We start from the raw sequence: 17,506 nt of genomic DNA, 5'->3' as shown, positions 1-17,506 counted from the left end.
AATGTTATTAAAACACATACAGGGCACACACATGGAAAAAAGTACATAAGTATTATCACGTGAAGACACTCACGCACACACATACACATGGACATACAAGAGAAGGCACTGCCAAAGAATATCGAGAGTTTTATGAAAGCCTCTATGGTTTCAACTGTTTGCACAACTTGTTTCTCCAGGTTTTTGTTTATTGATTTGTTTCCTTAACGGTCAATTTTTTTACCATCAAATATTAAAGCATAGATGCAGGGAGTGTACACGAAAAAGCTCATCCAGTCTTAGTTGACATAGGTGTTAATCTGTGGTTGTTCGCATACTGTTGCTTATAACTGAAACAAAAATTATATTCAAACATAATTTTAACAAAAATGACACAGAAACACCCCTTGTTCATTTAGTTACATTCGTTAGCTATATATTTGGTCATTTTGCTGTCTTAGCCACTTTAAGGTATTTACAAGTTATGCGTATTTCCATAGTTCATGATAAAGCCCAACTGTTTATATTTATTGAAATGAATGGTCAATATGCTACTTTCATAGAATAAAATTGTTAATCACAACAATGTTTATTTATTTAAATACATCAAAATTGTAGCATTAATAATACCTGTCTATGGTGATATTGCTGAGGTGTTCGTGTATCGCTGTAGCTCCTCATAGTCTGACCTCTTCCCTACATCCTGCACTTGTAAAGCTTCATACAGCGGAGATGCTACATGTTGGCAACACAATACTATAGCTATAGTTGTTAGACTCAAGAACCACTACTCAGCACCATGAAGAAACGAAACTATGGAAGTCGCTACAATTCTTAGTTTAAAATTTTAATCTTGGTGATGATGATTGATGATGATGATTGATGACGGATGATTAATGACGGATGACGGATGATGATGATGATGGATGATTGATGACGGATGATTGATGACGGATGATGGATGATGATGATTGATGATGATGATTTTCAATACTTTTCGGAGGCGATATTGCCGATGTGTTCTGGTATCGCTGTAGTTCTTCATACTGGGATCTTTCCCCGACATTGTCCAGTTGTAGTCCCTCATAAAGAGCTGTCCCTCCTTCTACAACAAAGAATAGAATTATATAATAGTCACCGTTTCTTTTACTTCTGAAATATCATCAAGGCAGTGACTTTCTTCAGTCAACGTTTTCTAGAAGAAATCAAACTTGGTAAGACATCTTGACAGAGTTTTGGTAATAAATTGAATTACATACAAAGAAAGCATTAAGAACTAACAATTTAAAAGTTGTTACTTACCATCAGCAGTCTTCTGTGGATTTATGTTTGGAGGATCATTACTTCTGTATGAATAATAACAAAGTATGACTTAGTCTCACTTTCTGTCATAATTAGAGGCATGCTTATTTAAAGCTTAATTCAACTTAGTGTGTTTTGCCTGTTCTTAAAAGGTTTAAGCATACTGGATGAACTAGAATTCTTAAATCATATTCAGAGTATAGAAATAGCGTTTTTGCAAAATGTGTCATGCTCAGAAAATAATTATATAAACTATTTACTTGCCTTGATCTCTGTTGTCCCCCCTTTCCTGTAAAAGATAAAACTTTAAACATGTTTATGTCTGGCAGCATTTATAAAATTGTGCAGATTGTTATAAATCTTGTAAAGACTGATGCATTTATAAATAAATGAAAAGAAGGATAATTGTTTTCTTTTTCTAAACCAAAATGTTTATTTTAAATTTTATAAATTTACTCTTCTTTTTTTGTAATGTTGAATGCAATACCTTTTTTGACATATCTTTAAATAAGGTAAATTTCTTTCGTTGCAAGACAGACTTGCTGTTCACTTTTTATTTTCTTATGCAAATTAGTGTTCATCGGAGACTTACTTCTGTAACGCTGCACTACAAATGCGGTAACAATAATCCCGACAACTATTATGAAAACAGCAAAACTTCCACCAACTATTGCTGGAATGTTAGGTCCTTTTTCCTGATCCTTGTCTTGGTCTTTACTATCTGAAAATTTTATTAAAAGGCTAATAAAAATTATTACCTTATTTAGGGGTCATTTTATAAAGGTTAACTTATAGCCAGCAAGATGATCGTTTGACAAAACAAAAATACAATTTTTCATTAACGATTTTTGTTGATGGATTACAAATTCCAATATAAATTGTTAATAACAAATAATGTCAGTGTTTGGGAAAAATGTTATTCAGTTGTGCGTGAGAGCATCTCTATTTAAAAAAATAACCCCTTTCCAATATAATTTTCTCGTTTGAATCGAAATGACCTATCACTATATTTCTGCTCATAATATAAAGCTGACATGTGAGAGAGTGGGAGTGTGTGAGACTTTTAGCGTGTCTCACAAATAAATGCAATTACCTTTGACAAAAAAGGTGAAAGAGAGATCTCCAAAACTGTTGCTGAAAATAATTCTGTAAAATCCCTCGTTGTTGTTTGTTATCATCATCATTTTAATATTGCAGGTGACCGCAGCTGGGGCTAACGAGCTGGCAGAACATTGCACATTGAAAGTATTTTCCTTCACTGGTTCTCCATCTAAACTTTTGTTGTTTCCAAGAAATGTTATTTTCTTGACCATCGGCGTGGGGTATGCAGTCATTCTAACAGTAAGCTCCCCACTAGTTATATTTACATCTTGATCACCAAATATTCCTCTGGGAGCACCTGCAAATCATACGTTGTCATTTATGTAAATATTTATCAATAGTTTGAAAATATGTCTTTTTGCTCCAGTACAAACACCCTAGCTTCAACAATCAGTTCTATTAAATCCTCTCTGCTACTAATGTTTGAAAAGAAAATTTCATATCGTCTAATAAGTATAGAACATGTGTAAGGTCTGCATCTATTAAACATTTAATTATTCATTTCCAATGCAGTCAATTCATGAGACACATTTACCAATAGTAAAGACGCTTACAATGTTAATGAAACTGTATAATATTCTGAGAACACCAATGTCTTTGATATAAAAAGAGAAACATTATTAACAAGTGCTTACAATACACAAGCAGCGTTCGACTCCTACTGTCCTGTCCAAGGCTGTTGTTGACATCACATCTGTAGACTCCGGAAGCTTCACACGGAACTTGCTCAATGCTGAAGTTGACCTTTGAACTCTGCTCGTTAGCAAAGATGTCTGTAGGTTGACTTTGGCTTAAAAGTTGTTCTGGATTTGAAACGTTAATTAGTCGAATGGTTGGAGCAGGTCTACCATTACAAAGGCACTGCATGTCCACACGAGATTTATCCTGAACATTCACAGTCATGTCATCCACGTTGTTTATGTTAAAGTCCAGGACACTGGGAGAGTCTGCAGACATAAACATTGCATTGCCGATGATACTATGTGAAAAAGATGTTATATTTATGTATCGATAATGTAATAATATTAGTGGATAAGTTTAATTTCTACTTACAACCAACAATAACAGTCAGTATGGCAAAAGATGTTAGAGGAAGCCGGCTGTCGGTGCTCACTTGTTTCGTGACCACTGTACAGTTGTAGTCACCGTTATGGATGGTGTGGTCAGCAGATGTGATTAGCAGCTCGCTTGAGTTAGAGTAGACATCTTTGTTTTGACTCAGCCACAGGAATGATAAAGGGGATGGGTTGCTGTCAGCAGTACAGTTGATGTGAATCCTTTTTCCTTCGGCAACAACACACTGTTTGTAATGAGACAGACTGGAGACCTCGACACAATCATTTCCATCGGAAAAACGTGTGAAGCTGATGACAGGCTCATCTAATCAAAATAAAGAGAACAAGTGTCACACAATTTGCCACATATTAGCATAAATATGATTTAGCCAAAAATGGGAAAATTACTGTTCAGAGATGTATAAAGCGAAGTATATCATGTATGTATACACACTCTCTTTCAATTTTCGAATTCGGTTCAAATTACTTCGAAATAAAATATGTTTTACTGAAAGACATAATATCTATGTTCATGTTTCAAAAGGTTCTTAGCCTCACATGTCCGAGATCCAAATTTTACCCTACCAGTGTTTCCTTCATTTAAAGTCAATAAAGTCAATAAAAGAAAGAACTTGTACCTCTTTTAAACTTCGAAATATACGAAAGACTCACAGTAGACCTGTAGGACAAGAGTAGCATCATCAACAGGCCGCTTGTTCTCTGTGTAATCGTTGCTGGCCCTGCACTTCACTGTTCTCCCGTTATCTTCTCTCGACAGGTTGTAGAAAGTCAGGTTACTACCTGAAGCCTGACCTGTAGCGGGAACAGGCCAGCTGTAGGTGGCTTCCGGTCGACCTGTCTGATTGCTTCTACACCCAAGTCTACCTGAGGTACCCGCCATGAAAGGATACACAGGTGTTCCTGGTGTGTCACTGACAGGGAAAATTACTGGAATAGATGGAGAGGCTGGAACATAGATGACAATGGTCATTTTTGAAAAAAAAGTAGAATATAAAATATCATTATAATAAAATAGTTTGAATTTTTGCTGATGGAAAACTGATATGATGCTTGATTATAGATAGTAATTATACTCGAACACTGTTACAATAAATGTGCGAGCTTTAAATTACTTTTTTTAAAAGAAAAACCAACTAAGATAAATAGATACACATTTGTTATTTTTCAACACTAAAATGTCTAAGATGAAAAGTTTGATTAAAAGAAAACACTTTACAAGAAACCCTTTCAGAAAAACGGCAAAGAAAGAGACGTTTAAGGAAAAGAAAGTATTTCAGTGTCTTCTGTACTACTTGCGAAAAGATTGAGCTGTTTTACAAATATTTTTAAGTAATGAGTTACTAAAGCTTAAAACTTTGGTATTTCTCATTAAGTGTCGAGATGGCAGGGCTTATCCAGCTTTTGACACAAAAATTCCATCCAATCTCATATTCATTCCTCAAAAAAACAGGAGAAATTTACTGCCTTAGTTTTACTTTCGTGACTGTATGATGAGCGATTTTTGTGTAATAAATAAAAAAAATTAAGCAGAGCAGAATACATCAAAAAAAAAAAAAAGGAAATTCTTACAAAATGATCGTAAATTTGCAGTCAGAAATTATTTCGGTATTCTGCAACTTACTATAAACATGTATCTTCCACCAGGATTTCTGTGTATACCAGTCATAACTTTTCCACGCGGCGGTACAGCTGCAGTTGCCATGGTTATAAGAAGTAACGGGATCAAAGGTCAAGCTGCTGGTGACACCGGAGGAGTTCAAGCTGCTGTCAGGTGTGTCGGTCCTGTTGGGGCAGGTAAACGTTATGACAGTTGCGTTAGAAGGTTTACCGCCTCGTACTGTACATGTTAGAGTGAAGCTGTCTCCCTCATACACAGGCTGGTCCTCATGGAGACGGGTTTCCTGTGATCACTGGCGGTGATGTAGGGGGGTCTACAGAAAACAAACCAAATATCAAAGCACTGTTGACGATAATGGTGCTTTCAAAATTATTAGTTGCTTTTACCTAAAAAATATTCTTTAACAGACCCTACATAACACACAACATCAGATTCATTCAGTTTATTTCTGTTAATATGTATGTCTAACTAGTTTAACGGGCTGCTAATTCCAAAATTCATTAATAAGTTATTATAGAGAAGAAGTTGTTAGTAGCAAGATAATAACAGAGAAAAAAAAACAGAGTACACTCAGGTCTGATAGGTTTACATTTTGCATCTCTCTGAAACTAGTTTGTGACCGTTAGCATGATGCTCTAACAAAAGTTATCATTACGGAATCATATTTCTGTCTGCAAAACTTAAGCAACTCCACCAAGGATTGACAGTTGAAGTTCCATAAAAAAACATCGTACTTACTCTCAGCTACTTTGAGCCTGCCTTTGATGGTAGTGTAAAGTGTTATATAAATTAACGTTAATAGTTATTTTTAAAAAAATATATGGAGTTGTGCTTTTTTGATGAGTTATGAAATCGTAATGTGTAAAAAATTTGATGTAGTACGATTGAAGATACTGAATACTCACAGTTGAGTGCGAGTGTCACACTGCTCGAGTTGGTTCTGTTGGTGACAGGGTTTGTGGCCAGACATTCAATCTTGAGACCATCGTCATCAGGAGGCCTGGGGGTCATGATACACAGTTGAGTGTTGCACAGAATGGTCTTGTTGTCTGATCTCATCCAGGTGATAGTGGAGGGTGGATTTGATCCAGAGACGAAGCAGTTGAGGGCTATATCCTGTGATCCATTTGTATCAAAATGGCTGGGGGTTGAGCACAACAGCTGCCACAGTTTTTGGTCCATCTGGAAATGTAAATTGTACCAGAACTATCATTTTATTTGTTAATCATTCTCGCAATCATAATCACAAAAGGACTCATTATGTTTACAAAAGAATTACCAATTTAATTAGCTTAAGGATAATGCTTATATAAAATGTTAATAGCTGTTAAATAATTGTCTGTATAATTAAAAACTTATCTGAACATTCATAAAATTTAACATTTATGTTAAAATATCTGTTAATAATATTAACCAAGCACTAGGATCTAATTCATTGAGTGATACAACAGCTATAAAACTACACAACATTATCACTTTGGACATCAATAATTTAACATGGACAGTATGAATCAGATATAAACTTTGATTACCTGCTTGTAGCAATAGTGTGAAGTGAGCAATATTTAAAATATCTAAAGTCATCAAAGCAAACGCTTGTCTGAAAATACTAACATCGCACATTTTATATAATTACTATAAAAAGTTATGCAGTGTAGACTTAATACCTTCCTTGATAAAAGGGTAGAAAATGGTGGACAAACATTTTTCAAATTCAGGATTTGTCAGTTTGTTCTTGAGCAAGCGCACTAACTTTTGACGCCTTCCAGGTAGTTTATTACATTTATAATATTGGTATCTCAAATAAATTAAATATGTGGAAGCAGCCAGACGATTTTATACAAGCGCGTGTGCACACATAGAAGATTGTAAATTATTTCTTCGTGCCAAAGAAACGGCGGAGAATAAGAGAAAATCTCAGCTCACATGCCACAGTCAAGGTATACTCCACGGACTGCACGACTGTATTGTTCCACAGGAGCTGACAGGTGTGTGTCCCAGTGTCCACAGCATGAACAGCTAGAACCCGCAGTTCTGCTGATCCCGTTGTATTCCACTGTAGTTCACCGGGAGGACTGCCCAGGTCACTCACAGTACACGTGCAGCTGAAGTTAATACCTTCTGGTATGTATTGTGGACAGTTGTGGGAAGGTTTACTGGAGGGGAGACCTGTCAAAGAAATCAATGTAAAGAACAAATAAAAGTTTCTACTTTTGTTTATGTGTGAAACTAATTGTGTATCTGTCACAGACAATATATATATATAAATAAAAGAAAGGCAAATAAGGATTACAGAGGTGTAATAATGGGTTGTGCTGATGTTATAGATTTTTTTAAAGCAAAGCCACACCCAAAAGACGGATCTCTTATATCTAGTACGCCTCAGTCAATGGCAGGTCAAGCTTGAAACTTTTACACGAACTTCTTTCGATATAAACACTTACGTATTGTGTTACTTCCAATGAAACTTGGATTGACTGTAACTTCCCCGGGAACAAGAGTCACACGGTAAGTGTACTGACCGACAGGTGGCAGGTAACTGGTCATGTTACTCCATCCACTGACCTTAGGCACAACTGTCATTGATGTGTTGGCGACTAGGATCTCTTCTCTTGTTGACTGAAAACAACGAGAAATGTTTCTTACAAACTTTTACAAGAAATGCATGTCAGGGTAGATATTAAGGAAGTGTATTTTAGCCTCTTTTGCAGTACACAGTTGCTCTTAGTTCCAACAAAATGTATGTCTACGAAAAGAAGATGAATATCCGTTATTGGAACTATGAACACTATTTTGTGGATGATAAATGAAATGATTGTGTACAACAAAGCCATTTCATCGAGAAGATTCAAATTTTGTATAGCGGCGATTCCTTTGAGCAAGCTACTATTTTTATCGAATCAGTTAAATAACTTGTTTTTATGGAACATATTTTCATAAGAACTCTATTATTACCATATATATGCATCAAAAATCACCTCTTTAGTCTGGATCCATTCACACCGGTATCTGCTCTGAGCTGAGTAAGCTCTTTCTGTGCTACACTGACCAAACACACTCCAGTTTCTGAACTGAACTGTACACGATATATTTGCACCTGCATCTGTAAAAAAAAAGAAGAAATAATGTGTTTAGAAAGTCATACACTTAATCAGAAAAAGAGAATATTTGTTAATTGTTGTTAATGTTATCACAGACAAAGATCGAAGTCAGAAATAGTCTTAGATGTGTTTTTCTTTCTCTTGTGAGTCGCCATTTCTTCTTCATTCTTCTTGGTTGTGATTTTACAAACCAATGGTTTATTACTCTTGAGTAGTTTATTAGAGAAAGCTAGCTTTATGTTGCCTGCAATATCTCTTTTAGATTTAAAGTTTAGATCAAACATATGAAGTGCCTTACCTATGTAATCCAGGCGGCAGCCCGCGGTTCCAGCAGGTAAATTCTGACGAACAGCCGTGCAGCGCAGTAAACCTTTATCGTATAAGGGAGTATATACTGGATTTATTACAGGATTAATAAGCATCACACCTGTGTCATCAGACATTCTGCTTGGTATAAAAGTGGGGCTGACTGGTCTTTTACACACAGACTGACTTCCGTCTGCTGCTAACGGCGGACATTCACCAAGATAGGTGCTAACACCTGTGACAGGCTCCCAGCGATCCCACTGGTATGTGTTTGTGCTGACAGCCCCGTGCAGGTGAAGGTGTTATTTTGTTTATTACTGTGCACCTCCCAGTAACTGTCACTGGTACCACACACTGATGTCAGATTTCCTGGGAAACAAAATCAACAAATAATTGCTTGTTTGTCTCTTTTGCGGTACACGATGTCCCCCGATTTTCACCCTAATCTCAAACACCTTTGTTCGAAATAAACTTTAATAAAATATCATTTTAAACTACCTTTAAAGAATTTATAAGATAATTCTATAGTCTGTTTCATCCTGCAAGTATTATCATACTGTTTGATATCGGTATTTGATATCGCTCTTCTCTCCCTTCATTTAATCATCTTTGAACATGCACTTCTATTGCCTCAATGTCAAATGTTTGCTGCAATTGTTGTTTCTTCGTTGTAAGGTGAGATGTCGTTTTGTTATTAGTCTTTAATCAGAAGGCATTTCGTTCGCTTCCACACAATAAAATGCACTACAAATTATGTTATTCATAATTATGCTAACTCTGCGATTCTCAGATGACTGCTTTTCTGAGAGTCATTTTAGAACACACATGTTTTGGAGTAAGTAATATGTAAGATGTAATACTCTGTTTTTATATCTTTATAAGATTTTTTGCATTAACAATCACTAAATAAGAATGCGTCGACAAAACAAAATCCGTCGTGGAAAAAGCGTCGATGGAACACAGAAAGCGTGCAGGAAAATAAAACATATTACAGTTTAATGTTCCTTGGCAATGAGTGAAGTCCTCCATCTCCCATGTTACTCCTTGGCTTGTCCCTCCAGGGCCTCTCTCACAGTGTTTTTATTGACACAGTCGTCTGCTACATCTAAGTAGTAACAGAGACACCTAATCCCCTCACAAATATTTCCTCGCAGCCACATTCGTGCATTATAGACATCTGCATTTTGGTCAGAAGAGCAGATGTAATAGCGCCAGGAATAATTTTCCTCATTTACCCAGTAACTCCTGATGTCTCTTACTGAAGAAATATGAAGGAGTACCGGCTGTCATAAAATCCGTCCAACCGTCCAACCGTCCGACCTCACACAGGTCACGGACCTACACGACTGTAGTACACCCCGGTAATTCCCAGCCCTCAACCCTACACCCCGAGCACTCAGACTGACACGTGGGTTTCTCCAGCAAGCGATCAAAGATTCATTTCCTGTCTCCGTCCTTTCTTTGTTGTATATACGTATGCCAATAATCTCCAGAAAATTTGTAACAACTTCCAGAAGCTTCAGAGGTCTGTAGGGCCTGACGTCTGCGCCATTTTCTACATCAGATAGAGACGCGAGCTTCGTTCACCATGGAAATAGCCCCAGTTCTATTTTTCCAAAAGGAAGACATAAAAAAAGAAAGAAGAGGATACCTTGTAAGACCAGTAAACTGTCCAGTTTACCTTCAGTCGAGGGACCAAACTGGGTCTGGAACCGTCGAAAGGTTGACCACCCATCCTTCTATTTGCGCCTTGTTGCTTAGGATACAAAAATCTTTTCTTTTATCATCCCTCCTCCTCTCAATCTCATTTCCTGAGAGTGTTTACCTTGCCTACTGGTTTTCACACAAAAGCAGTTATAGACGTTGGGAAGATTTGCCTGCATAGAAGAAAATGGAAAATGCACTTTGTATCAGTTGTGTTCGTACAGGTGGATAGTGTTGAATACGTATTCCTACTAATACAAGTTATGGTTGATATGTCAACTTACCTTGGCTTAATCTCACCAACACAAGCAGCAGGAAAATACTTCAGTAATTTTTTCGCCATTCTAGGGGTCGTCTGATGAAAATCATAGTGAGGACCATACCTCAACTGAAGAAATTTAAAAAATAGTAAACGTGATTTATACTTACCATTATTATATTATTGGGGCGAGAGAGGATGTTTACCTTCATAGTTAACTTGAACCAGACACACATAATAGGGCCAAAACTGTTTGTTAAAAAGAGTTTTTACTGAATTCATTTCGCGAAATTAGCTGACAACATTGGTGTTAAGACTTGACAAATTCGAAACGAACGTTTCATATAGGATATGTCTTTCTTATTATGCTGGCAATGCTAACTCTTCAATCTCATTACACTTTAATAAAAGTTTTCAAAATATTTTAAGACTGACTGTTTGACATATTTATTAGAAAGGATTTCATTCGATGTCATTTAAAATCGATTCAAATCTAATGGAAATGTTATTTTAATTATTTAATAATTACTTTCTTTGCCAGCACCAAGGCTGTTTTCCTTGTGTAGCTACATGGACTGTTGCTGGCAAGCAAATAAAAGTAAAAAGAATATTTTTTTAAAATAATCTTAAACACTCAAAACACACAGTCAGTTGTTGTGTCACGGACCAGTCCGTGCCTCCGGTGTTTTTCGAACTGTTTAACCCCTTGGTGGCTCAGTGACTAAACGTGTTTGTCGAGTGTATGTGGAATGTATGAAAATATTAGACTGAAAAATGTTAAAAACGTGACAAAGAGTTTAGTGAACACTGTTCACCGATAGGTTTGGCCGCGATATTTCTGGACATATTACTGTGAATGTACTACGGTGGATGTACTACTACCACGGTGGATGTACATTACTGGTTGTGTTTTCTGGAAGTGAGAGTACCAGAGCAGCCCGAGTTTAACACGCCGGTGGAGGGGAGGCTTTCACTCAGCTTCCAACTCACCTACCCTCGCCTAGACGAGGTATGACATCTTTTTGTTGGGTTTTTGTTTATGGTAATACAACTTACGTAAATTTTAAAGAACGAACGTATGAGAGGAAGTTGCGTGGATTAGAGAATATGGTTGAAAATAGAAGTATAGTGTAACTTTGAGTTACAGGTTTCAAGAGTATGGACTACAAGAGCTGGAAGTCTACTGGAAAGAAGAAAAACCACAGGACCATTCCGGGATCACGGTTTGGCTCCGCGTGAGCTACGAGCTCCGTGACGTCACTGAGGGACCTCTCCTGTGACCCTTGTGTCCGGCCAGAGTGTGACCAGTGTGTATGGCCTGTGTGTGACCAGGGTGTGTGCTATTCATGTTTGTGGATTATTGCTACGAGACATGTGAAAAGCAGTGAACTGTAAGTAGAGTATTCCAGGCTGTCAAGACTGCTAATGCAATTATCAACGATAAGATGATAAGAGCCGGAACTTCGTACTTTATAACATTTGGATGAATTATTGTAGTTATCCTAAACTGTGTGTCGCCAGTAGAAGCAGAGTGGCTGAGGCGAATGATTATTTATGCTTCTGTGTCAGGTAGTGTATAAAGTCCTCGAGCCACTCAACAACTTTATAACATTATTTGGACAGCCTCAGGCAATCATTTTTGTGTTGTTTTTTTTTAAGAACGCGTATTTAGTCTGGTGCGAGTGTGTTGTAGTGCTACCTGAGCCTTGACAGTTTGGTGACATCGTGTTTTAAAGTTTTCATCAAAGCTGAAACCAAGCATCTCTTACATGGCTGCTTCAGCAGCGCAGAATTTGGCTTTCTTTTTGTTACGTCCTCTGCCTGTTAAAGAAGTGTTGCATGAAGAACAGCGAATTCAGTCTGGTACCTCCTGGTTCTTCACGAAAATCATAGCTGGCAACTGGGCACAATTCGTTAAGGTTCGTTACAGGATGTTTGTTCAATTTTTTTTCAAAGATTGAGTAGTGTTGTCCTCATCATCTGTCTCCTTTTTCACATGTTACGGTTGCTGATGGCTATTCAAACGCTGGCTGCTTCTCTACTACCAGCTTCTGGTATCTGTGTTAGAGAACCATAAGTTGTATTGCCATGAACAAAAACCCGACAAAAGTTGTCATACCTCGTCTAGACGAGGTTACTCCATAAACGGGTGAGTACCACGCGGTATCCATCGTCGATGGACACTACTCTTCACAACAGACAAATCTCTCTCGTGACTCAGCACGTCTTCTTTCTCTGTATTTTTGGGCTGAGTTACATTCTACACCTCTGTCTGGCCAAAGCTACCGATGAACATGTTCACTAAACACCTTGGTCACGCTTTTAACAGTTTTCAGTCTAATATTTTCATACATTCGAATAACACTCGACAAACATACATTTAGTCACTGAGCCACCAAGGGTTAAACAGTTTGAAAAACACAGGAGGCACGGACTGGTCCTTGACAGTTTGTTTACATGATTCACTTCTCGTGAGATACTAATCTCATTAATCACATCCAGTATCAAATATCCGACAGATGAAAAAAAACTAAAGGACATATAGCCATTAATCCCATTTGTGATATAGAATATCATGAGGCTCTTCGACGCAGGTTTTTAACCTGATTTTTTTATCATCAGTACAGCTGTGCGGTAAAAAAGATCCTCATCCCATTTCTATCCAGCAGGAGATGGGAGGCAACTCCTTCGGTATTTACAGTTCAGTATTTATCTCCCTTCTCTTAATACAGATCATGTATATAAGCAGGTGGTTGGTGTTCTAAATTTTTAACAGGCCAACAGATCAATGAACTTACCTTGAGTTGAAGTAATAACACGTAAAATATCCAGCACTCCAACAGGCCATTCTCCATCATCTTCGCTAACTTAAGATACAGTCCCAGATATTGGTAAAAAAATATATGTAATGTTCATATCACTGTCATATCAACTGTACTGTGAGTAGCTCGGTGACCTGACAGGTCGGCTTCTAGATCAGGAAGTAAGTTGAGGTGTATGAGGTGTGTAGTAACTGGCAAAGACCCATACCCTACATTTTTTAAATTGAGAATGGTATCAGTGCAGAAGTGGTTGGTGTTTGGCGGAAATAAATGTTGTGATAATACATTGTGGTATCGTTTTATACTTTCATATCGACATGCCCCTAATTTTTTTATGGAATGAAGAAAGTGCGATTTTATCTTAATTACATACAGCCTTGAACAGTTGACAATTTAATTTTAAAGCAGTGTTAACAGATGTTGCAGCGAGACACCGTAAAGTATCAGCAAGTGGAAAACATCAGTAAGAACAAGTTAGAACTGGGAAAATATTCGCTCATGTCAGACCTATGAAAGTTGCAGTTAATACAAAACAAACCACCGTGCATGCTACCACAATAGCCAGCATTTGTCATGATCATTTAATCAAACTGTCAGTACAGGTGTAATTTAAGAACATCAGGAAAATCCGATGACGTGGTATTTCTGCTGTACCACTTGACATTTACCTATTGTGGTGATATTATAATACGTTTTATAAATGTTCATAATCCATGGTGAGAGTCTCCTCTTTGGTTGCGATCAACTATTTGCCATACTGTCACACATTAGAAGTCCTCTGACACTGAGATGCTAATGACTCTCTAGAAGGAAAAGTCTATAGGAAGTAATACAAATAAATTGTAAAATTAAGAGTTTCAAATTAAGCGGTTTCCAAATACACTACAGTCATGTCAAACCTTTTTATCTCAAATCCCACAATATCATTTTTTCACAGTAAAACATCTCCTTACATATTATTATAACTATGCTCGCAGGTCACTTAATAGCTTAAGAATCACTCACTTTATGGATAGAAAAGTGTCTAGTTAAAAAATACCCCCAGCACAATTCAAAAGTCTGAGTATAATCTAGACAAAATATTTATTAGCAATTTTATATCAATTTTTTGTGGTGTATTATTGCAGTAAAAATTCCTTGGTATATGTTTTAGGGATGGCGAAAACTTCGTTAATATGTGAACAATCTCGACATAGCACTCAGAGCACTTTAACAACTGCGTTTATCAGTTCACGTATGTGGGTTCGATTCTCGTCTGGCTCATAGGGCTGCTCACATCTGAAACCACATATTGCCGTAAAAAATTATAACTTGTTGAAATTGTTGCTTTTGTTATATTTATCGGTGCATATTCATCAAAATTATAAGCAGGATTATATTACCGAAAAAAGCGATGCTATAAGTAAGCATGATTCATTGTCGAGTTATGATCAATTTGTTTAACAAAAATGTGTTTATTCTAACATCTCGAAACTTTCTTGCAAAATAGAGACAAAAAGCAAGCGATCTGTATATATTGGTATTTACCTGAAAGCGGAACAGTACCACAAAAGTCGTAAAGGAAGTGTATGGCATACTCACAAAGTACACACAGAGTTAAAACCATTTATTCATCTTCTTCCTACCTTCATATGAAGATCTTCCAGAGGTATTGCGCTGTCGCAGTATTTCTTCATATTGTGATTGCATTCCAACATCTTTCATTTGCAATGCATCATAAAGCGGAGCCGCTCTTCCTACAACAGATTCAGTGTCTGAAATATTTCTGTTTTCTTTATTCACTAGGTTTTCGTTGTTTTTCTGAAGCATTTCAGTTAAGAGAAAGCAAGTATCTAAAACATCTGTTTGAGTTATTGTTCTTTAAAGAATTCTGAATTTTACTGAACTTCATTTGTGTTTTTATGATATGTGTCTTTCGTTAATGCATTTATCTGAGGGACAGGTATAAATTTTTCTAGTTGACCTCTAGTTTCTCTACTCATATTATCTTTCCTGTCACTAAAGTGCGAAATCATCGCGAGGTGAAAAACATTTTACATAAAGCAGCCAATCAGCTTATGCAGTCAATACGAAATAGTTAAGTGATGACACAGGGGGAGTTAACTATTAAACATAGTCAAACTCAAACCTTTGTCGATATATTAGAACAAATTTCACTGCTTTTCTCTGTCTATATTTTAAGAATAGTGTGGAGAAAATGCCAGGAAAGGTTACCTTCTGGTGTGTTGAACATTCCTGTGGTTCCCGGAGTCAAGGAATGTTCTGAAGTGTCACCGCTGCAAGTATATCAAACTATGAATCTATGCAACTAGAAATTATTTAAAGTTGAATAAACAAGAATGAATAAATATTATGCACTAGTAAAGTGCAATAGTCTTTCAAGCTGTATTTTTTCAAACTAACTGCATACATATTACCACTACTTACCTTCTTTGCTTCTGCCACGTGTTCCCTTGATTAGTCCTGTCTGCAATTTAAAAATATTTAATACTGTTTATATATATATATATGTCGACATAACTTTCATTTTCTTCTTAGCTGTAATTATGCATGCAGATATAAACATGAACATGAACACTACACCTTGAAGCAATTACACACATACACGCACATGCACACGTACACATACAGAGAGAGAGACAAAGAGGAAGAAAATACAACAGTTGTGAAAAGTTGTACAAAAAAAGTACATTGTTACCAGCACAAGGTAAAGTCCACCCACGTCGCCACACCCAGATGACGGTCACAAGATTCAACACAACGACAACTGACAACATCACAGCCAGCACGACGACTCCAGCGATTTTCTCGTCTGTCTTAGAGGTCGCCCCGGCCTGCTGGTCGTTCTCTGACACTGTATAGGTCCAATGCAAATCTGTGAAGCTCATTTTTTCATATTAGAATTGTTTCATTTTGGATTTCATTAGAACAAACATTATCTTTATCTTAAGACACAAAAAAAAGATTTTAAAAAACTCAGAAAAATATATTTATACCTTGTTTACCTTAGTTAAAATAGTTTTAGATAAATACAAATTCTTTGTGTGATTAATGTGTGAGAAGTAGATTAACAGTCAATTTTGCATGAGGTCATTTGTTTTACATTTTGGGCCAAGTTATTAAAAGAGTTTTTAAAGAACCCTTGTGCATTATTAAGATCTGTGTGTTTGGAAATTGTTCTCCTGGCTACAATTACCTTGACAAAGAATGTGAAAGGCAAGTCTCCTAAACTGTTGCTGAAGACGATTCTGTAGAAACCCTCGTCATTGTGTGTCATATTGACAACTATGACATTGCAGGTGACTGAAGCTGGAGCCAATGAAGAGGTAGAACAGGCAGCAAAAACGCTGTTTTCTTTTACTTTCACTCCATCAAAACTGTCATGTGTTCCAAGATAACTCACATTTTTCATATTTGGTGTCGGGTAAGCCGTCATTTTAAATGCAAGCAACCCTAAACCATTTGTTACATTCGCAGTTTCGAGGATTCTCATCATTGTTGATTCTCTTAGGAGCACCTGTAAGACGACAGTGTCGTGACATATAATTTCACTTAGTTAAATACTAGAAAACAGCTCTTCTCACTGCTGTAATGCGTACTGACATTCAAGTTCTACTAACATAAATAATACGGTAAACACCAAATAAAGTAACTAATTCACAGATAGGTTTTATTCTAATTAAGAAATTTTTGTCTTCCTTCATAAGGCGTTTGTGGCAAGAATTTCAGTTACAAAAGTCATAACACATTAGAAAATCTTTTGTATTAATTTCAATATAACAGTTATGTTCAAAACTACTAATATATAAAGTGTATGAAAAGATTTATTTCATGAAATATCTTTTTTTTAGTTGAAAGACATTAAAACCACTAAAACTTTCTAATCTGCCCTTAACTTTTTACTCGTGGTTAAAAAAAAATGGATTACACCCAGGGGAAAGGCAGGACACATGTTCGGCCTTTGAAACACTTACAGGACACCAGTAGTGTACGACTCTGACTGTCCTGTCCGATGCTGTTGTTGACCTCACACCTGTACACTCCTGACGCCTGACACTGTACTTGATGTATACTGAAGCTGATTTCCTCTGGCCTTTCCTCGCCAACATTGTCATCTGCAGGCTGACTGTGATTGAGGAACTGAGAAGGTTCTGCTGCATTTATCAGTCGACTGCTTGGTTTGGGCTTTCCATCAAAATAACATCTCATTTCCACATGAGATTTCTCATCAACATTGA

General features: G+C 36.8%; 1 protein-coding gene and 1 long non-coding RNA gene across 3 annotated transcripts; both read right to left on the bottom strand.

The window, feature by feature from the left end:
- Window positions 1–128: 128 nt before the first annotated feature.
- Window positions 129–8,727, bottom strand: LOC112568875 (hemicentin-1-like). 2 transcript variants are annotated; one of them, XM_025246389.1, is made up of 16 exons: window positions 8,476–8,727; window positions 8,055–8,179; window positions 7,521–7,695; window positions 7,003–7,245; window positions 5,982–6,258; window positions 5,080–5,389; window positions 4,110–4,403; window positions 3,436–3,762; window positions 3,018–3,329; window positions 2,375–2,680; window positions 1,874–2,002; window positions 1,546–1,570; window positions 1,282–1,325; window positions 974–1,084; window positions 610–714; window positions 129–329 (listed from the first exon to the last, which is right to left on the bottom strand). In XM_025246389.1, the coding sequence occupies exons 7-15, from the start codon at window positions 4,336–4,338 to the stop codon at window positions 614–616; spliced, it is 1,584 nt and encodes a 527-aa protein (XP_025102174.1). In that variant the 5' UTR covers window positions 4,339–4,403; window positions 5,080–5,389; window positions 5,982–6,258; window positions 7,003–7,245; window positions 7,521–7,695; window positions 8,055–8,179; window positions 8,476–8,727; the 3' UTR covers window positions 129–329; window positions 610–613. The 2 variants fall into 2 exon arrangements, with proteins under 2 accessions (XP_025102174.1, XP_025102175.1); XM_025246390.1 differs by lacking the exons at window positions 5,080–5,389; window positions 5,982–6,258; window positions 7,003–7,245; ... (1 more) ...; window positions 8,055–8,179; window positions 8,476–8,727 and having other exon boundaries at window positions 4,076–4,266.
- Window positions 8,728–14,465: 5,738 nt separating this feature from the next.
- On the bottom strand, window positions 14,466–15,542 carry LOC112568881. The gene is made up of 3 exons (XR_003100231.1): window positions 15,483–15,542; window positions 14,894–15,004; window positions 14,466–14,546 (listed from the first exon to the last, which is right to left on the bottom strand). It is a non-coding gene; the product is annotated as an uncharacterized LOC112568881 (long non-coding RNA).
- Between the last annotated feature and the right edge of the window lie 1,964 nt (window positions 15,543–17,506).

This window comes from Pomacea canaliculata, linkage group LG7 (assembly GCF_003073045.1).
Source record: "Pomacea canaliculata isolate SZHN2017 linkage group LG7, ASM307304v1, whole genome shotgun sequence".
Lineage (NCBI taxonomy): Eukaryota > Metazoa > Mollusca > Gastropoda > Architaenioglossa > Ampullariidae > Pomacea > Pomacea canaliculata.
This window is presented reverse-complemented; position numbering and strand designations above follow the sequence as displayed.